Raw genomic sequence first — 23,037 nt, forward strand, 5'->3', positions numbered from 1 at the left:
TGTTCAAAAATGGAAACCTGAAATTCTTAGTATCTGATTCAGCACAAGGTAGGGTAGTCATAAGTTACAGACTTGTCCTCTATTTATCTGGGTATATGTGATTTGTATTCTGTGAACAATGCTGCTTAAGTAATTGAGACCAACAGCAGCGTACCTTTAATTTTTTGCTCTACAAACATCGACTACAGGCACGTCTAATGTGTAGCATGCATATGCAAGTGCAATATGAACTCCCTTTGAGGTGGATTGAAAACCAGCTGAATGGCCGAGCCCAGAGGGTGGTCATCATTGACACAAAGTCTAGCTGGAGGCCAGTAACTAGCGGTGTACCCCAGGGGTCAATACTGGGTCCAGTCCCGTTCAACATCTTGATTAATGATCTGGATGATGACGCAGAGCGTCCCCTCAGCAAGTTTGCTGATGACACAAAACTGGGAGGAGTGGCTGACATGCCAGAGGGTCGTGCCGCCACCCAGAGGAACCCTGACAGGCTGGAGAACTGGGCTGACAGAAGCCTCGTGAAGTTCAAGGAGGAGAAGTGTAAAGACCGGCACCTGGGAAGGAACAATCCCAGGCACCAGTACAGGCTGGGAGCCAACCAGTTGGAAAGCAGTTTTGCAGAAAAGGACCTGGGAGTCCTGGTGGACACCAAGTTGCATGTGAGACAGCAATGTGCCCTTGTGCCAAAGGCAGTGAATGGTATCTTGAGCTGCACTAGGCAAAGGATTGTCAACAGGTCAAGCAAGGTGATCCTTCTCCTCTCCTCAGCACTGGTGAGCAGCCACTCCAGCAGCCAAACCTGGAGTACTACGTCCAGTTCTAGGCTCCTTAGTACAAGAGACATGGACATACCGGAGAGAGCTCAATAAAGGGCCACAAGGATGATTAAGGGATTGGAGCATCTCTCCTATGAGAAAAGGCTGAGAGAGCCCGGAGAAGAGAAGGCTCAAGGGGGAATCTTATCAATGTATATAAATACTTGAAGGGAAGGTGCAAAGAAGGTAGAGCTAGGCTCTCTTCAGTGGTGCCCAGTGACAGGACCAGAGGCAATGGGCACAAACTGAAACACAGGAGGTTCCCTCTGAATATCAGAAAACACTTTTTTTGTTTGTTTGTTTTACTGTGAGGGTGACTGAGCACTGGCACAGGTTGCCCAGAGGGGTTGTAGAGTTTCAGTCCTTGGAGATATTCAAAAGCCAACTGGACCTGGTCCAGGGCAATTGATTCTAGGTGGCCCTGCTTGAGCTGGGGGGTTGGACAAGATGACATTCAGAGGTCCCTTCCAACCTCAACCATTCTGATTCTGTCATTTCAGTCTTCATGTCTCCACACAAATGACCTAGAACTCTTTTGTCTTCTTCTTGAGGAATAAGAGACTATTTAGCAAATGGATCATCTCTTGAAACACAGACTGGGAATACAGTCTCTATAAAATGTGATAAATTTCTAAAGCTGATGAAGACCCTATTTAGTAACTCATTTCTTTTGGGATATACATGCATGCTTCTTATAAATAAATGGAATGACACATCCTCTCTCTACTAATTTTTTTGTTCTGTATACAACAGTTAATTGAAATTACTGCACACTAACACATACAGTGTTCTCAGACAGTCTGTCACTGGTATGGTAAGACTCTAAAAGTCTACTTGTCAAGTGGAATTAGGTTAATTAAAAATTAATAATCCCCATACTAAAGTATGCATGTAGCCAATTAGCTTGCACCAAAAATCTCCATGAAAGGGCAGCCCTTGACACAGTCAGTAGTAGCCAAGACAACCCACAGCATGAGTTAAATATGAAAACAGTATTGTAAAGTAAGTGAAAACCAGTTTTCAGCATACTGTTTAAGCAAAGCAAAAAATGTTTGCTTCCTATCATACAAACACAGTATTTTAGGCAGCTATTTCCTTACATAAGCCATCACAAAGTGCAAAACAAGGTACGAAGAGGTGGAACAAGTTTGGATGTGGCTGGTTATAATAATTGCCATGATGTGTAACAGGAAATAAAAGTTGAACACTGGCTTAAAATACTTATCCAGCTACTTAAAACAAAATTCCCAGGTGAAACCCACTGACAATTCTGAAATGATGAAGGGAAAATAATCCCAGAGAAAATTATAATTTCCATCAAATAAAAACATGACTTTAAGTTCACAAATTTACAAGCAAAGTGACCCAAATATCTTTAGGTCAGCTTTCACTACCATCACAAACGTGAAGAAAATCTGCTTGTACAAAACATGGAAAGGATTATCCCAACAGTGATCTTAATACACCCATTCTTAAATTTCTTACTCAATGACTACACAAATGGTCTTTTTTCCTAAGCAGGTTTAAACCCCATGTTCCATTTATACCTTTTTCAGTCTCCCAAAGCACAGAGGAAACTATACTACTCCTAAACCCTGTAGCAGTTCTTTCACACTTGTCAGCTTTTTTTCTGCCAAACCTTGTTCTCTCTAAACAGTCGACAAAGTTACAAAAAAAGACAGCTATTTCTGACAGCTGCCACACTGCAATAAAGAATCATTCTTCTCCTACCTCGCAAACCTGTGCAACTGCCAGCCATGACCTGGTTCTTTTGAAAATCTTGTGGACACATCTGTTTGCTTAGCATTTTTTCAATTACCTGTACTATAAATTCCTAAGGTCTCAGATGACCCAGCTAAAACCCTCTTCATCCTCTGTCATTAATGGTTTTACCATTCCTCTTGTGAAATGCTAATGGAGCACATTATGTCCTGTCAAGGGCATCCAGATACAACAAAGATGGGTGCCTTATGAATATATGTAATATTGTTATGACAAAAAAATATGATCTGATAGATTTAAACAAAGTTTAGGAAGCAGTCTGTGCCTGCTTTTTTGTATGCCAACTGTTAGTTAACATTATGGTTGATTTGTAAACTGTGAAACAAGGGATTTTAAATTCTAATGTTGAAGATAATACCATAATTAGAGCCCCATGAATTAACCTGTATACAAGTTAAATAGAGGAAACTTAACATTTAAAACCACTTCAAAAAAGCGGGCAATAGTCTGTGTCACAATGCCAGCAGGTGAAGGGCTTCCACCCTGAAACAAATGCATCACCCGCACGAAAGGATTACCTCTTGTGTGTCTGATGGGTGTGGAATCTTTACTTGCATTCTCCACCCAGTCACCTCCACCTGGGGCTACCCAGTGCACTGCTGCCATGCAGCCAGGGTGGCATAAAATTAACATGCACAGCACCTATATATTAAGCAAGACAGCTGCAGTTTCATCCTTAATTCATATTGCCTGAAGCTAGAAGACAGATTCAGCCACACCGCTAATTAAAGGCTAGTATGTCACAAGTTCCAAGAAGTCCCAAAATTTTCTTAACTACCATCTCCCCAAAAAGACACAAAAATCAAAGGAACTGGAAAACTTCTTAAGTCTAAAGTGAAAGCTATTAAATGATAGGATACTTTCCAAACTTATACCGTATGAATTGGAGTTAAACAACCAAACAAAAAGGTCAGGATGTGAAATGACCGTGTGATTTGGGAACCTGAAAAGAAGTTTGCAACCAATAAACAAGACTTTTTCATATCTCCAGTTTGAAATTTAAAAATGAGAAACTGATCCTGCTCTTGTTTAAATTAATACATGCAAAAGTAATTCTACTTAATTCAGTTCAGTAAGACCTGTATAAAAATCTGTGCAGAAGAAGAGACACTAGGCTGGGAAATTTGAAACTTTAGACTGAGAAAAAATTCAGAGTGGCCACTGTTTAAGACCAGAAACTGAAACCAGTATGTATTCTGTGTCTTCTACCTTCTGAACAGACAAATCTGACTATTTGGTATCCTACTTATTATTATTTGGGGGAATGGGGTTACTATCTCTTTTTCATTTATTATCAGAAACGCTGCTACTGCAAAAGACAAATGCATCTAAAGTTTTTCATCCTTTCTATCAAAAATGGATGATCATGACCATGTTCATTATACAGGCAGAAACTTCAGCACTAGGGAACCGCCCCTGTGAAAATCACAGTTCAGGTTGCAGGATTACTCCAGGGTAAAGTCAGGTAAATTGCTCTTACATATTGGTTTTACACTATAATTGTATTCACAGGTGAAAATGTTTGAACTGAACTTTGGCATGTATATAACAGCTCTAGAGAGATGCTATTATTTAGCTCATTATATTCAGTCACCATTCTTAACTGTACAATTGTTCTTTTCTTGTGAAATTTCATATCTTCTCACTGAAAAGAAACATTAAGAAATCGATCTTGACTAACCTTGTTTTCATTCTGATGAGCCTGAAGGAAGAGCTGTGTAAACACCTGTATTATGGTCAAAACTTCTGGAGTTCCATCAGTTTCCAGCAGTGCATTCCTAAGCAGTGAAAAGTTAGATTACAACAGATCAGATAATTAGTCCGGCTGTCACACCACTGTTAACTGAAATGAAGAAGAAAAAGGTACATCTGTTGTATGATGTAGATTCAAGCTGTGTCTGAGCTCATTATGCCAGTGTGGAAACTGACGGAAATGCTAACTTTGCAGGTTTTTAAAATTTTATTTTTACTTTAAAAAAACATATGCAACTCCTACAAATAAACTAGATTTAGTAGGTATACACCATATACATGCAGACACACATAATTCAACCTACCAATAGGGGGAAAAAAGTATAAAATTAAAAAAGAGACTACAACAACTTTATTAAGCAAATTTGGCACCTGAACAGACTTACTGGGTTCAGAGCTACTATTCACATGCCTACAGTTAAGCATACTTTAGTGCTTTGTGGGACTGCATCCCATAGGCCATCTCAAATTAGAGAGAAAGTATAATCTAGTACAATCTCCTGGGATATGGTGCCTGGAGGAAAAGAAGGAAAAAAATCCCAACATCTTGACTGTTAAATATAATACTCCTACTGGAGCCAGGGAAACAAACAAAAGTTGTTGCTCAAATTTAAAAGTTACATATTTAAGAAACTACACAAGGAGACTGAACTTAAATATTAAATAATACAGCTGCTGTTCAATCGCTGTGAGTCCTTAGTGATCACTAAGAAATGAATCAGCAGCACAAAGAGAAATGAGTGTATACCAAAGGCGTACTTTAGATCAGTAATTGCTACAGATTTAATTAGGAACCAATGCATTTCAATGTGCTTTCAACAGTGAAATCATAAAATCCACTCTGGAGGTTCAGGAAAGTGAATGCTTTAACTGGCCTTCCATAGGGCATAATGTACCTTGAGCAAATAGAGCAGAAAAACACATGGGCAACAAAGTGTAATTTTCATTATCTTATTTGAAAGACATATCATAGTAAGGAGAAAATATGTTCAAAAGTAAGCTGCCTTTAGATATAAGTTTTTTATTACAGAATTGTTTCATTCTTTCCGTAATGATCTAAAAGATAAGAACTGCTAACATTTTACTGTAACAGAGAAACTTCACAAAACTACAAGCAAATATAATCACTAATATAAACACAAGAAATAGTACACAGAAAATCAGGACAGTCTAGGTGTATGGACTTCTGTATAGCCGCACATAGCAACAAAATAAGTTTCTACTTGGGAAGTATACAAGTTCGTATCTCTGAGATAAAACAATTTAGCACAGTCAACCTCAGTAAAAAGCATGCAAATAGCAGGAAAAGTTATTCCTGAAAGAGACACAATGCTTAGATCTGTACTTCTAACAGAATATTAACTCCCAAAATAAAAGGAATTTTGTGCCAGCTGTAGAAACATAACACAATTTCCAAGCAATGAAGTCCAAGTTCTTTATCAGCAGCTCTCTAAAATCTCTTATCTGACTAAATCTGGAACAGCATCTTAATGTCTGCACACCACTTGATAATATTTGTAAGGATGTCAGAGAAATACAACAAAAATGAACACAAAGCTGCAGAAACCAACTGGTCTACAAAAGCCAGCTAACATACACAGTTTCACTGATACCAAGAGGACCTGAAACACAGTACTTTAAAATATATCAATGGCTTAATACCAACAATGTAGAGGAACAAGCATACTAAGTAGAAACAATTGAAAGCAAACAAGGGAACAGAAATGTAGGCTGAGCAACAGGAAAACAGGATGAATTTCTAAGACGATTTGGAACATTATTACAAGTGCAAAGTTTTATTAGGAAACACCCTGCTGGACAAAGTCCTGCATTGTCTAAGAAACTGCATTTCATCCTTTTCTACTGTCTACCAAATGGAAAGAGTGCAAAACAGTTATGTAGGTCTCAACTATTCAGAAAATGCTAGCTGTGCTCAGACACTGGACCGCAGCAAAAGAAAGGACTGCCATGCCAATAGCTGCCAAGTGGTTCCACTCTCACCATACACACAGTTTCTACAGTGAAGACTCTTCTATTAGTGCCTGCACTAACCTAAACATGCAAAGAAACACACAAATGCCCCCAAACACGCACACCTGGGAGCCCTTTTTTCTTAAGAAGGAAAACACTTGATGAACAAAGGATGTTATTCACTAAATACATTACTGTTATATCGAAACTTTAATACTGATAACCCCAGCAGTAGATCTACTTAAAAAGAATGATAAAATAGTAAGTCATGTGAAGTGAAGAGAAAAAGCCACTGAAAACTGAGTGCAAAGGACTGGAAGCCCCCATGTGGTAAGCAGTATATATTGCTTCAAAATAATGCATTCAAACCCAAAGTCATTATTAACAGGCAGATCAATACTTTAACGCCATCGAGAGCATATCTGATATAAATCCTGAAGACTATTAACATAATGTAAAAGAGGCTACACTGGTAAATGCAAATGTTTTAGCTAAATTCCATCTTGATGCTGGCATGGGCCAAGCCATTTCAGCATTTATAATTTTCACCTCAAAATCATATTTCAAGCACAAATCTCTACTGAAGTACAGAATAACTTATACATTTTAAAGGCTAAAATACAAGGTAGTCAACTGTATCAATTATTATTATAATGTAACTTTTATGTAAAGTTCACAAGATTTTTAACATTTTTCATTATTTGCATTATATTACACAGAAAGGGACACTAAGGCATACAGGTAAAGAAAAAGACATCCTGAAATTATAGTACATCCCAGATTATAATACTCCTTCTTCTCATGATGAAAACCTCAATGTTTAAGCTGATCATTTGAAACGCTTCCCACTATAATTTCAAAACTTACTTGAAAATTTCATTAACAATTCTGAAAATGGCAGGATGGCTTGCTGCTTGTGGCTGTTGATAAACAAATGAAAGAAAATGAGTCATTAATCAGAAACAACTCAAACAACTGCCACCATATAATTTACAGCTTAACTCATGGGTGTTATTACACTGCAATTATTAAAATGTAAATCTCAGATCAACTCTTACTAAACCCTCAGATTTTCTTAGGATTAGGTTCTTCAAAATGACTTGTCAAAGTCATGGAAAGAGATCCACAGTGATACCAAGCAGGCTAAACAGCTGATAAATGCAAACACCTGGGATCCCAAACCGTTTATGACAATGATAACTATATATGCTAAAGGAGACAGATAGAAAGAACAGGTTGTTGCATGCAATTGCTAGAGGCAAGAGACAGGGAGCAGATTTACAAAAAGCTTTTCTCTCCTCTTCACAGACAACCCCTTTTGGATGTGCTTTGAGATTCTTGCTACATCTTCAAAATTAAATTCCAGAAATTAAAATTATCACCTTTGTCTTTAATACTACTGTACACATTTTTGTCCAAGTCCTTTTTTTCACAGTATTATCTTCCTCTGTGAATTTCAGAGTTGTTAGTACAAGCTAAATTACTCAGTGCATCAAAATGTGGTGTTTTTTTTTTAAACTAGTGAAGCTTTTTATCATGCTACCACACAACAGACTGTTTTAAGAAGGTAGATATATTAAACATGCACTACTAAACACACTACTTTCTAATCGTATATTCTTAAATTCTAAGATTTATTAGGCTTTTATAGAGCACCAAGAATAAAAAACTATTTACACATTCTGCAAAGTGTATTTGCCTAAGTTAAAAAACAAATTCATGCTTTGTGTTTCTGAAGTTAGCACCTGAAGAGCTGATAACAATTTAGTTCTTGGACAATCTAGAATAATGCATGTTTAATAAAATGCACTCTATAAACTTCAGGATGCCTGCAAGGAATAGCGTTTATAAATGGCATTTACTGGAACAGCTTTAAGTGCCTGATGCACTATTCCAAAGAAAAGTTTTATACATTTGTTTCAAGCTAAAAGGTACCAAGTAGGATAGATTTTTTTTTCTTTTTAATTGCACACAGGCAGAATGAGGACTTTGTATGATAACCTCAGAAAATAGAGACAACCTTTTACACAAACAGTGTAGAAAGGCTCCTTGTTTCTCACAGCTGTCTTTGCCTTACTGGAAATATTAGGTGGCACCTCATTTTCACGTTGTACCACCCTTTCTCGCTGTCAGACGGCTGTAGCTAACTTGTCCTGTTGAAGGTGTGCCATCTAGTGTTCGAGAGTATTTACAGACGGCTGTGTGGACGCGTGGAGAGCAGCATGCAGCTTTTTGCAAGGCTGGTCTCCAAACTTCCACTGCTAGAGGAGAAGAGAGACTGGCTGGATGAGACAAAAGAGACACGTTCATATTTATTTTTTTTTTTTTTTCCCCTAAGGTCTTTTCAGACACCCTACATACCTTTGCACACATACTTCTGTGATGACGTACCAACCCACCGTTGGTTCAGACAGGTTGAATATAAACTAGAAAGGGTCCATCAGCATGTTGCCACACATATCAAGATCAAATCATAGCTCTTTTGAACAAGACCAAAATAAATGGGCTGTATGCAACAACGAAAGACTCTCCACCCTTTCCTGCCAGACAGCAGCAGTCTACAGTACTCACTACAAGAAACCACAGTTAATAGCTCCTAGTATTTAATCTACACCACTGAAATCAATATGGATTTCATCACTGGTATTCAAAAGGGAAAACAAAAAAACCCTCAACCCCAAACCCCACTGTTAGTCTAATTCCACAAGATGTTGATCAATGGATGGCATTGAATTAATTTGCAAGCACTCAAAGTAAGAATGCCAGCATAACACGGAAGTCTCCAAGGCAATTTGAAGATGTGCCTGATGTGTAGCAAGGACCAAGAGCAGGCAGCACAATTCTGCTGCGTCCCACAGCAATTCAGGCGTTTGGGAGAGATTATCAATTTCAGGAGGGATTCTCATAGGGTTTTCATGTTGTTGATATTATCTCCTTATTTTTTCAAAATAAAAAGGCATTTTACATTTCAATAATCGTGCCTGCGACTATGCAATATTTTTCACAGAAAGCTCAGAAAACCAAACATACTGCCTACCAAGAGCTTGTTCCATCACTTTTAAAACATGCACAATACATACAGCACAACACACACTAAACCAAAAAGATCCAAACACAGGGAACTGGAGCTCCATGTGTGATACTATGATTACATATTTTAAGAATGTGTGCCTCTTCAGAAAAAAAAAAACAAACAAAAAACCACTGGGATATTTGAAAGAAATAAAATAGGAAAAACACACTGTAACATAAAGTATTACATACACAAGTTCTATAGAACTACACTACTTTTATATCTGTGTTATCAGAAAGAAGAATCCTAAACAACTCATTTATAATACAAAGCCAGAACTGAATAAAGAAATAAGAAAAATACATTTGTATCTACAGGAAGCAAGTAAATGGTACGAAGAGGAACTGACTAATAATTATATACTGCGTTTTATTTACACCATAGAATGCTCTGTAGCAACCGCAACTAAGAGTAAACATAGGGAAACAAATTGTGCCCAAGATCACACAGCAACAGATCTGAGGTGATAACAACACAAATACCAGTTCTCTTGACTTTCAGACTCACATGCAATTAGTTGGACACACCACTTCCACAGTTCAACACACCTAGCTTTAAGAAACTATTACACTGCTGTATTTCAAATGTTGTCTGTATTTCTAAATTGTATATTTACCTGTATTCCTGAATCTTATGTTTACCAATTAAAAATAGGAAATGTCACTTAATTTTTTCTTATACCAAGTGCCAAATGTATTTTATTTTCAAAATAAGCACACACTTATTTTGAAAGCACAAACATCTTCTTACAGAGGTTTAAAAAGCTCCTGAATTCATCAACATTATGAATAAACTAGTGTGCACTATTTCAAAAATTTTACCTTAACAATACAGGTTTTGAAGACAGGCAGTACTGTGGGAACTAATTGTAACTTAGCTGGAATGTATAGCAATGAGAAAAAAAGCTTCTCATTTTCTCTCTCTATCCTTCCTCCTTTCTCCCTCGCTAATGCCTGTTTCATTGGCACAGTTCCCAATGAAAGGTGAGTGTGGATCCAGCTAGGCTCAAAACCTGGGGATAAGGCATAGCAAGAGGGCAGTGCAAGGGCATGGGAACCAGAGCAGTCTCCGGCTTGGTGTCCTGTCAGGCAATACAAGCGTCACCATATCCCCCACTAAAACTGTATTTGCACTGTAATGCTGCAGGAAAAATAACAGCAAGTGACACCCCACAGCTAGAGCTTGAACTGCAGAGTGCAATATATTTTCGATGCTGGGCTAGACTTGGGAAAGCTGACAAGTGGAAAACCAAAGCACAGCAATAACAGGTGGTTTATAAAGGAGATGTTGACAAATTTTAAGCCCTCTCAGCCTTTTGCACTTTTCTTGCAGCAAAACTCGGAAAGAAATACAACTACTTTGCAAAGCTATCTAAGAACTGAACACTTACTGTAATTGACACTGATTCATTCACATCTCTTTTTACATACCTGTGCTTTAAAAGTCTGATTATATATATCTCTCTCTATATACATTTCTGGTAAAGCGTAAAATTCCAATACCTGTATTTATTTAAACTTTAGTTGTTAACACACACATACAAACCTTAAAGTTACTTCAGAAAGGAAGACATCCACTCACCCACCAAATTCTGAAGAAGCTAAAAGAGCATTTGTGATGGTCACTTCACTGGTTTTTATTACTTCTGAATAATAACAGAATTTCTAATATTAATTCCAGTTTAGCCCCCAAACCACAAAGCTAATAGCATACCATATAAAACACAAGTTAGTGGACGATCACACTACAATTACTCTTGGAATTAAAATATAAGATAATAAATATTTCATAATATAAGTACAGTGGTTTAAACTATCTGGGTACGATAGATCTCTATGAGGTTTATGTACAGTTTGGTTACTGTATCAAAGTCTTTTATTTAGATAAATGACTCTGATAATGCAATTACGAAAGAGCTTATTGAAATTTCCTTCTTATCATATTCTATAATCAAATCACTAACATATTTCTGCCTATTTGTACTCTACAGGTTTTCTTAGAAATAGAAAAAAAGTATCAATCAAGTTCTGTCTCATGATTCAACTTTTTATTACCATATCCATGAGGCAAACAGAGGTCACATCCTATAAATACCATAATCCAGCTGCCAAAAACTGCATAGTCACATTCCTAAATAAATATTCAAATATCTTTCAGGCAGGCTAAATTAATCATACTGTTGGATTCAAAGTGCTGACTGATCTAATGTCAGACAAGTATCTTTATATTACCACATACAAGTTGTACAAAATATCATGAGGTGTTGTAGAATGCAATTCTGGATCAAATATTTTCCTTCTATACTGCCTCTCTCAAGCTTCTGATCCTGTTTTTAATCAGAATGCCATCTCCCATTTTATGCACTCTCCCTCTTACCAATGCCTATCAATCAGCAATATCGATCTTCCAACTGCTCTCTTTATGCCTGCATTCATTGCGCTCCTTGTCCACAGGATGTCCTCTCTAAACCAGCATTCAAAGCTGCTGCACTGGTCTTCCCACTCCTTGACTATCTTATTTTGAAAGCACAAAGTCTTTGGAGCAGAGGCAAGTAAGGACAACCTAAGTGTGCTAGCAGAGTAATGTTCCATTCTTTTCAGGAATCAGGATGTGAAGACAAGGTAAATATGAACATTGTTAATAAACAATAATAAACCAATAATTAAAACAAAGATTTTACTTCCTTTTATATATAACCTAGATTTTTCTTTTCCTCAGCCACATGTGGCACTGTATTATACTGTATTCAACTCACAGTGTATCTGATACAGAAACATTAGGCACAGGCTTTGTATATAGCCTTGTCTTCTGGAATACCTAGATCCCCAGATGACGTATTAAGTGCTGTGGATGCCAAGCACTTACAAGATTTGCAAGTATTATAATGGGTCCCTAAATAGAAATTTGCAGATTCAATTAAAAAGGAAGACTATTTAAAGGTATCATTCTTTTCCTATCTAGAATACATACTCTGTAAGCAGTTTCGTAGGCTGAAAATAAGATACCACGTGCCATTTTTTAGTTCTATCCATTTTATGAAATACATAATTTAAGGACATAGCACACATGCTATTTCACACTGTAATTAACAATTAAGTTTACATCTAGTGTTGCAAACTAGCTCATTACTTTGCAAAAGGTATTGAGTCATTTTCTCACAGGAAACATTTTTGGTGCGCTGCATAACACAGCATTTGAAAACAAACTTTAATTACAGTTTAGCAAATGTTTTGTATTAAGAATTTTGTTCAGGTTTGCAAACAAAACCAAGTAACTAAGCAGTCCATAATAAAATAATCTAAAAGGAATTTCAATTGTTTAAACTGCTAAACTGCCAAGGGCACAGAGATTGAAGTAAAAGCAGATTCAAATCCTCCCTGGCCAAAGTTTATAATTTTTTAAGACAGAAGCAGGTACTCAGCACCCCCACCAGTCAGATTCTCTTCTCTTCATCCATTCTTCATTACTGGGTAAAATCTTTTTTCTCTTCAACAATTCAGTGTAAAAACTAAAAATTTAGTGGCATTGGCAAGACTCAACATTTGTCTTTGCATTAGCAAGTTATATGCCACATGACAGCCATTTGCCTCAAATATGTTGATGTATTTGAAAACTCTCTGTCACTTCTGAAGCATGAACAAGCACTATCAAATGTACTACATGTTGCACATACCAGTAAGGAGTCTTTTATGACACAAGCCACTTCGTCCAATGAATTGAACTGAGTGGTAACCAGCTGGTCTAAAAGATATAAGGTAGCTTTTTCAAGGCTTGGTAAGTGACGAAGCCAGAGGCTGAAGACAGCTGATTCAGGGAGGGAAATCTTCTTCCTGGTTTAGAGAGAAAAATACTGTTTCCCTGAGAAACTGGAAGGAAGACAAAAATGTACTACTTTTTTTTTTTTAAAGCACATTGCAGAAAAAGAATACACAAAGACCAACCTGCAGCAAGAGACAGAAAATCTTGTTTACAGTACTCTGCCCAATATCAAATAATAATGGCAAAGAACAGGGAATCACTGTTATCTACAAATGAAACCTTACCACATGCCTTTAAAACTTAAAAATTTGGTTATGATGGATCCCAGCAAATGGAAACAGAAGGTTTAAGTCTGGAGGTCCCTTCTTCTCCAGAGAAAGGTCCTGCCCCACACTTGCGCCCTTTCAAACCCAGACTGCATCCTGCAGACTGCTCTGCTCAGAAAGTGTCAGCAGCTGACAGATAAGCAGGAAGGTCCTGGATAATATTACTGCTGGCTAAATCAAAGCATTACCCGTCTTTGAAGAGAAACTTAAAAAAATAATTAAAAAAAAGGAGGTAGAGGTAGGTTAGTCTTCAGCCCACCAACACTGACCAGAGCCTTTTAAAAGCTAAAAGGTTAAGAAGGTAATCTTTTCACCTAAAGCCTTCAGCTATAGCTCAGCTGGAGTATAGTGTTGCATCACTAGGAAATAAAAGGCACAGTTTATCTTGAGACAACACTGTAATTTGTGTGGACCAGCACAAATCAAATTATACTAAAGTAATCACCCAAGAAGAAGAGATACCACAGCACAAAACATCCTGGAATATTTTTTCAGCCATCATGATAGTTGCAGATTAAAAGGCTAAAACCAAAAAAATTTACAAATAACAAGAAATACATGCCTTGGTCTTAAATCAAGTTAAGATTAAAAAACCTAAAATTAGTCTGGAGAGTATATGTAACTGAAACTACTGATAAAAAAAGAAAAATACCAGCAGAAATAAGATTTTACATCATTTTAGGATCTATTTTCAATGTATGTATTTTACCATACATTCATTTAAATATCAGCCTTCAGAATTCTGATTTCCATTAAAAAGCTGTATTTTTTCCATTCAAAACTATGTAATAGCTTAATTTTAAAGTGTACATCCATAGACAATAAAAATATCAAAGTACATAAAATTTCAAAATTGTAAAGCTATGGTCAATTTCAAGATGCTGTTTAATTATAATTATTAAAGCACATATGCACATCAGAGTAAATTAAGAATGACAAGAGATTATTTAATTTTGCCACAATCCTCTTTTTTGTTGTTTTTGTGGTAGCATGGTAGATAGTATAGCTATTATAGATATTATGCTAGGAAAAGAAACCTAATAAGCTTACACGGAGGTGTTCCAACTCTGAGATTTAAAAAACATATAGGACGTAACACGTAGTCATTGTCCTTCTGCGACTAAACTTGCAGATGGTCCCACTGGAACAACGCTGAGCTCTGTGGAGCACTGCAAGTCTCAGTATCTAGTAATCCTATTTCCTGGAGCAGGCTTCACCCGTGTTTAGAAGGAAAACAAGTGTTCAGAACACAATGACAAAGTTAGGGAACACAGAATTCAATTGTTAAAGTGGGGAAAAAAATAAAATACAATCACATTTATGTTAAGATCACATGAGCTTCAGTGTCAGGCCAGGAGTATACCATGCAAAGCATGTGTGAGCCTACATCTGCTCTCAGGGAAACCACACACTTCTGTCAAGGGCCCTGCAAGAGTCACCTAGTCAAGAGCCATATGAACTGAACTATTTTTGCTCACTGTGATAAACACGTAGCTCAAAAGTTTGGCAAAGGGACATTTACTTCAGTCGGAAGAACCTTTTATGACCATCTAAAGGATTCAGACTCATGAGGCGGCAAAAGTACGTCATGGTGGACTGCCCATCAGCTTACTGACATCAGGAGAGACCACCCATGCTGAACCTGTGAACTTGCTCTGATAGTTTTCCAAACTGCACTACTGGTTGTGGAACGTATCCAGTCTGAAGCCACGAAAGATGGACAAGTGAAAGATACCGCACTCTTTTTTTTGGGACACTTCTTTCACTACAGTCCTTCGCATTCCTTTTTCACTTGTTTTCCTCAGCTTCTAGTAATGTGTGGAAATTCGTAATTGTGCTATTCCATTAATTATTTATTTTTGCTGCAGCCCTCACTGGAGCAATATAACAATCTTCATTGGAACATTTAGAAATTACAATGTTAAGTAGAAAGGAAGCAATTAAAACTTTTATTAAAAAGGAGACAAATGGATAATTGAGGTAAAGTGTTCACAAAGGACCTTTTCTAGTATTCAAAAAAGATGTTTATAATGCAGTCCCTCAGCTACAACTTGAATAAAGCAACTCTCAACCAAAAGTAGGCTGTGCTTTCCCTGACGTCTTTTCTTCCCTGACACAGCCCATCTTGTTGATGTTCACCTTCATTCAGCTGGCTTTCATCCGTAGACTGATTTTATCAAAAGAGTGGCTTTAGTGGTAGCAAAACAGGCAAAGTTATATTTCACAAATTGCTCCTCTCAGACTCATTAAAAATAATCTGCTGAAAACCAGGAAAACTTAAAAACCAATTTCACAGAAAAAAACAAGAGAAATATGAAAACACTCAAACATAAGGATCTATCTTGTGCACAGAAAAATAAAGATTGCTCTCAAAACGTCAAGTTAGGAATGTTGATACACTTACAGGAAAGGTAAATAACATATCTATGAAAACTGATCATAACTTTCACAAAATTCCTAAAATCTGTTGAAGACTTTAACCTCCATTTTAAAGAAAAGGTGGGACAAAGTTCCTGTCAATATTTAAAGCTATTATGCCACAATTTGTACATCAGCAAGATAAAATTCTGCTTCGCCCTACAACCTGAGCCCTGCTAGTCAGCTGCAAGGGAAATATTTTACTAGACTGCAGATGATGTACAGTGCATCCATACAAACCCAGAGAAAAGACATTTAATTGAATTAATAATCTTTATGAAAAAAAAACATAAAAATGATACAGATCATGCTACTTACTTTAGAAAGGCCTCATTCACAGCCTCCAGAAACTCTGAACTGAGAATTTCTTTTGATGCACCTCCATGGTAAAGAAGGAGAGTTTCCAGCAATGGAGTTAGATCAGGCAAAGTAATGAGAGGGAGACAGAAAAGGGACACAGCATTCACATGACTGGCTGAAACTCTGAGGGAAAAATAAATACAGTTCATATTTCAGAAAAGTCAAAACTTTTTCAAAACAAATTTCTAAACTGATAAGGCAAAAAAAGATTAAATTAATTACAGAAGGTTAAATGTAAGAGATGCACACATAACTGCAGAAAAATTATTTATTGGAATGACTGTTGACATGTTGCTACATATTGTCTGAAGAATCTTAACAGAAGTCAGGGAAAATTTTGGTATTTCAGTGGTCAAGGCTAACCATGTGAGGGATATCAATCCAATTCTGAAGTGCAGCCAGTTGTGTTCACCCCTCCTAGAAGGGAATGCTTTGTCTTTCCCAGGATCAGCGAAGCACAGGTAGATTCATACCTCCCATGCAGGTTTGCTAGACCCTCACAAGAGACCACCTGGCTGCATTTAAGGCCTCCTGTTGTTCTCTCAACAGAGACAACTTCTATGAACCGAACAATACAATCCTGCTGTCTTCAAGTGCTCAGCTGAAAAATTCTTGTCTTACAGATCTACAGTGAAGGAATCTTAGTATCTGAAGTGGATCTTAATACACTTGACCTGCTCACTAAAACTATATGCTTGGAAATGATTAAAGACAGTGGAACCTGGAATGTAAACAAAACATGGAACCTTTGGAACATAAACAAAAAGGAAAATGGCACACAATGTAAGAGATAACATTTGAAAAAGGAAATCACCAGTTTCCCAGAGTATATATAGTTTCTAGCACATGAAACTGCAGATTTTTCTGGATGCAGTTTTGACAGGAAGACGTTTATGGAGACCAAAAACTCCAAAATACTGAATTCTAGCAAATTAATAAGTGCTAGATTGTTTGTAAAAGGCTTCCATGAGTTGCTGCAAGTTTCTCCTGATGACATTGTCCACTAAAAGGAGTGCATTCTTTGCAAGAACCCAAAACTGTTTTCTTTGGGAAGCCACCAGTACAGTCTATGAAGAGCTGAGACAGGAATTACACTACAGGCTGCTCTGAGTAAGAACTAACTCTATTGCCCCGCATGTATTAAAGCTACTCCCAAATAGATGTCACCTAATGCTCACTTGCATATGCTGTGACAGAAGTGCTATGACTTGTGGACACAGGATACCATTCTGGTTTCCACAGTGAGAGAAATAAAACATGACACATTTTTAAAGACTCAAATTTCTGAGTAAGTACCTAAACAAATATGTGTTTAAGGTTTTTACACTGAATTACTTTGAGACACAGTTTTACTACGAGAAGTGTTTCTGTAGAAATGGTAATTGTTGGGCTGGTATTTATTGTGCAGTAGTGTTTTCCAGGATATAGATATGTAATCTTCACAGACCTGAGTAAATCAGTCCCCTTTACAAAATTCTGTTTCTAATTCTGTATCCTAGATTAGCAAACTTTAGCAGTTTACTTTGCTCTTAATTTTGGAAGAAAAACCCTGCAAAGGCAATTTTCTTCTACGTAATCTTCAAAATATGCTCTTGGAGAATACTGCACAGTGCATTCCACTGTGTGCAATGACTTTGCACAGATGTTGTCATCTGTGTTGCTGTAAGCATCACTGAATGGAGAAATGAGACAATGTACACCTCTAACCACAACCTACTTTTGCCTCTGCAACTTGAATAAACAGCCATATCATAACTTCTGTGCTCAAAAATTCACCTAAGTTCAAAGTTTTCCTTTTCTCCCCCTAGAAACCAGGTATTTCTCTTCCCAACAGCCTCATTAGCTTTTCAGCCAAGTCTGCTTCACCTTACTTTATAAAATGTGGGTGTTTGTTTTCCACATTGAACGAAACTTTGTGATGCTCCTCATTAACCATGCCCATGATTTCAGTACTAAAGTCAGCTCTAAATGAATTCAGCTCATTTACTCTTCCTTACACAAACACCTAGATACAAGAAGGGAGAAAAATAGCCAAGCTATTGGCTAATGATACAAGGAACATGTTTCAATCAGCCTCCTCTTTCTTGTAACTTTACAGGCTATGTGGTGTTAAATAGGTCATAAAGCTCAGAAAATGTGCAGGAGAGTGATACATTTAAAACAGAAGACACAATTTGAGTATATAGTCTATATTAAAAATATCTATCCTTATTTTTGCTTTTTTTTTTTTTTAGCTGGAATACACTTAATTTACAGGTAATCAAAAGGATCTACTAACGTATTCAAATATGGTAATTTTTAAAGTAGTGACAAAAGACTATGATCTGCATTTCAAGGTCAGTGGAAAGGCACAAATTACACAGTGAAAAGGCATGACCATGTAAAAAATAGTGACAGCAGTAGCATTAGGCAAATATATTCCCTTTTTTATGGTCACAGATTTTGGCTTAATTCACTGTATTTATGCAGTGTGGATGAAGAAGGTGATTATTCTGACTGACTATACCTAGACATGTAGAAACAGCCTACACAATGTTGCAAGATGATTATTAGCATTTCCTGATAATTTGGATTGGAGATTTGGCCAGAGCACATAGCAATTTCCTTCCCACCCACTTTCTCAGACTTTCATCCTTCGAAAACCAGGCCAAGGAGGCAGTTAAAGGGTGGAAGTACTATGTGCTCGGGTACATTTAAAATAATTGCATATGAAACATGCGGTATTACCACAGTACTGTTTGGTACCAGATCAAGGAACTAATAGAAGGAAAATGAGAGGTTCTTTAAATAACCATGGACAAACTTTTTTATTAATAACAACTGCAAAGTAACTACTGTTCTGTTATATTAAACTATCACTTGCACAAATGGAAAAATATTCCTTTGGAAATTTTTTTTGCTTTTTCTCATAGTAACTGCTAGTTAACTTTGGTTATAAGGATGCATATAGCAGCCAACATTATGATTATGAGGTTCAACAAGGCCAAGTGCAAGGTCCTGCACATGAGTCAGGGCAATGTCCAGTATCAATACAGACTGGGGTATGAAGGGATTGAGAGCAGCCCTGTGGAGAAGGACTTGGGGGTACTGGTGGATGAAAAATTGGTCATGAGCCAGCAATGTGCACTCACAGCCCAGAAAGCCAACCGTATCCTGGGCTGCATCAAAAGGAGCATGGCCAGCAGGTCGAGGGAGGTGAGTCTGCCCCTCTACTCTGCTCTCGTAGGACCTCATCTGGAGTACTGCGTCCAGCTCTGGGGTCCTCAGCACAGGAAGGACATGGACCTGTTGGAATGGGTCCAGAGGAGGGCCACAAAACGATCTCAGGGCTGTAATACCTCTCTTACCATGAAAGGCGGAGTTGGGGTTGTTCAGCCTGGAGAAGAGAAGGCTCTAGGGAGGCCTCATTGCGGTCTTTCAATACATAAAGGCATCTTACAAGAAAGACAGAGAGAGACCTTTTGCCAGGGCCTGTAGTGACAGGACAAGATTTTAAACTGAAAGAGGGTAGATCCAGACTAGCCATAAGGAAGAAATTTTTTACAATGAGGGTGGTGAGGCACTGGAAGAGGTTGTCCAGAGAGGTTGTGGATGCCCCATCCCTGGAATTGTTCAAGGTCAGGTAGGATGGGGCTTTGAGCAACCTGGTCTAGTGGAAGGTGTCCCTGCCCATGGTGGTGGGGTTGGACTAGATGGCCTCTGAAGGTCTCTTCCAACCCAAACCATTCTATGACTCTCAGGTTAAGTATAAACTCTTACATGAAACACAACTTGGCAAGCTTGTCTGTACCTGAAATTACCTATGTATATATCCAAAACTTTCCAACTGAAGCCTAAGTTGCCCAAGGCTGTAAAAAGGTCCTCACTGAAGTGCAATGATCCAAACTAAAATATATCAAAATGACGTTTAGATAACACCTACCTCTCCTGAATGTTAAGTCCATTGAACTGATTTCCTCTGAGTTCTGTTACTAATGGAAAGACCATCTGTTAAATAAAATAAAATAACATAAAATTATAAATTACACACATTAGTTGCATGGTTCTCTGTGTGACTGACATACTGTAGAGGTTAATAACTTTGTTCACTCAGTTTGATTTTTTAATTATTGGTGCCAAACTAAAGCTCTCCAGATCACTGAATAAACTATGCTGCAAAACGTTTTTTAAACACATTGTACACCTTCCACATTTGAAAACTAAGCAGCTATTTAGTTCTGCTTCCCCAAGAGTTGAGGCAAAACTTTCAGAAGAGCACTAATAATAATTTTTATATGCTTTCTCTAATTTAAGTCAACACGTTATGAAATATTGTTCCCGTTATTTTTATATATTAAATGTAAAAGACACTTTTCCCAAGATTTAGGCCTCATTTACCATTTTAAATGCCGTGCACACAGTCAAATAAAACATTCAAAAAGTTACATTCTAATACACAAAATAATATATATAATTTAAAATTCTCAGGGAAAAAAATTAATGATAGGGCAGACATTTATTTGTTATAACACAACAGCAACAGGAATTTTATTTTTATGAACATCTATTACAGCGTAATCTAATAAAAAATTTTCTTGTTTGTCCAGAGATCTCCCACTTCATTTTTTCCTTTAAAAGGCTGTAAAAGTGACTGAGGTAAGAGAAGATAAACAAAGTTCAGTCCATGCTCCTTTATAACAATGAAAGCTCCATGTATGTGCATATAAACTGGTGATTTATTATTAACAATTTCCCAATTGCACAAAATACTTACATTTTTAACTAAGTGACAGTAATAATCTGCTGACGTGTAGCCAAGAGTTGATATGAATGTACTGGTTTCAGCTTCATTACTTTCCCACTTAGAAGAAGAAAGAAGATGGCACAACAAACTCTGTAAGAAATCAACAGAAGGGCAATAAAAAAAGTGTTAGGGTATAACATGCTGTTTAAAAAGAACTGACTGCTATTGAACTGTATCTGGGGTAAGATCTTTTGATCAGTTGTGGCCATTTTACACCATAAACACAGAAGAGCAGGCAGCTCCAATCATCCATAAGGAAAATGCTGCAGCTGTTACAATCAAATGTGGATTCACACACCACACAATTTCAGTAGTTGTACAATAGCAATGGAGGCCACCCATGTCAAAACCAGACAGATCTTAGGTAGGTTTCAGTTCTCTGGGAGCCATTTCAGTCTGATATAATCTGGATAGCAGGAGTCATGTTGCTACACTGCAAAAAACTCACCTGTAGTCTTGATCAAGAAGAGAAAGCACTAAGTTAACATTTACTTTTCTGTATCATTCCTTCAAAAGGCCCCAGTATTTTTGACAGGATTCAGGGTCTGGCCTCATAATTTAATTTGCTTAATTTCCTCATTATCTTGAAAAGATAATGATAAAATTTTAGTTTGAAATTTACTTCACCAGTTTCACTATGGAATGCTTTGAGTCAGATTTAATAAAACTTTTTAAATATGTCATATAAAAATCAAACCTATCCTTGGATGATATATTTGATATACTGGTTCTGCAGGCACGTATAGAGGACTCTGAACACATTACTGTCTTCAGCGCTATACTACACCTCTGCTGTCTTTTGGACAGATCTTATACCCCAGCACCTTCCCAGCTGAACTCATTTATGAAAACTGTTGTGTGAGACCTTGAGCAGGTTTTTGCATCCTGCTCTCATAACTGAGCAGAGGTAGTTTTATGTTGCTTATCAAATGATCTGCTCTGAATTTCTTACAGTTTTCTTTTCTTCCTGTCCTCTATTGCGACATGCTGATGTAGCAACAGCTACATTCCCTTTCCAGGGGTTCATTTTGGGGCTTTATATATCATTGACACTTAAAGTATAAACTAAATTACACTTCATATGGCAATCAGTATAAAACTCTTTGTAACAGAGGCTCAGAATTAGCAAAAATGGAAAAAGACCTTGTTTTTTAAATTATGTAATTAAAAGGAAAGTTCAGATGAAAGCTCTATGACTTCTGTGGCCTTAGGGTGTTTCACTCTACATATTCTTTTGAAAAGAGGGATCTGATGAAAGATACAAGACTAAAAAAATAAAAATCAGTTAGGTTGTTTTCTGCTTTCAGAAATCCAAACCAAATATTTATGCATGCTTTTGTTGAACATCCCTAAGCAACTGCTTCAGAAGTCCTAGAATTAGATGTATTCCATGCATTCCATGTTTGATTAATGTGAGAGAGAAGATACAATCAGCAGAAGCACACCAGAGCTCTAAGAAAATTCATTACTATCAAAATAAGCAACAGGCATTTGGGAAACCCTATTTATTGTACTTTTGTTTAGGATTATCTTACTACCTTACAGACTTACGTTAAATGCCTAAATATTTTCTTTCATTGTAAACCTCTTCTCCTAAATAGCCTTCAGCAGGAGAAACTGATGTTTTACTGTCATCCAGTGACTTCCCTAAAACTAAGGAGGAAGGAAAATGCTGTGGCAACACACAGAATTTCAAAGAAGTAATTTACATGCAACTTTTGCATTCTTAAGAAAAAGACATTAAAAGGTGGATTTTCAAAATGTACAAGCATCTAAATATTTCAAAAGTGAAGGCTAAAATCTATTAAATTGTACAATCTCCAAACACCTCTTAATCTATTTATTAATATCAAACCGTATATATTTTTATTGTCCTTTGCAACTATTACTAAAGTTAAAATTTGTTTTCAGATCACTATCAAGGGTCAGACAAGTACTTCCTACAAAATAGGACAGTCTGCCAAGTAGAATGATATAAGGGATCAGACTGCAAGCTGA

General features: G+C 37.0%; 1 protein-coding gene across 6 annotated transcripts in view; it reads right to left on the minus strand.

The window, feature by feature from the left end:
- The window catches only part of FANCC (FA complementation group C), a 96,912-nt gene that overhangs the window by 21,679 nt on the left and 52,196 nt on the right, over positions 1 to 23,037 (minus strand). For all 6 annotated transcript variants that reach the window (XM_075021879.1, XM_075021878.1, XM_075021880.1 and 3 more), the window contains 6 exons: positions 21,010 to 21,129; positions 20,179 to 20,243; positions 16,215 to 16,379; positions 13,067 to 13,223; positions 7,188 to 7,240; positions 4,279 to 4,375 (listed from right to left, as the gene is read on the minus strand). In XM_075021879.1, coding sequence (XP_074877980.1) covers positions 4,279 to 4,375; positions 7,188 to 7,240; positions 13,067 to 13,223; positions 16,215 to 16,379; positions 20,179 to 20,243; positions 21,010 to 21,129 — 657 coding nt within the window. The remainder of the gene's footprint in view (positions 1 to 4,278; positions 4,376 to 7,187; positions 7,241 to 13,066; positions 13,224 to 16,214; positions 16,380 to 20,178; positions 20,244 to 21,009; positions 21,130 to 23,037) is intronic.

This window comes from Buteo buteo, chromosome Z (genome assembly GCF_964188355.1).
Source record: "Buteo buteo chromosome Z, bButBut1.hap1.1, whole genome shotgun sequence".
In the NCBI taxonomy this organism is placed as follows: domain Eukaryota; kingdom Metazoa; phylum Chordata; class Aves; order Accipitriformes; family Accipitridae; genus Buteo; species Buteo buteo.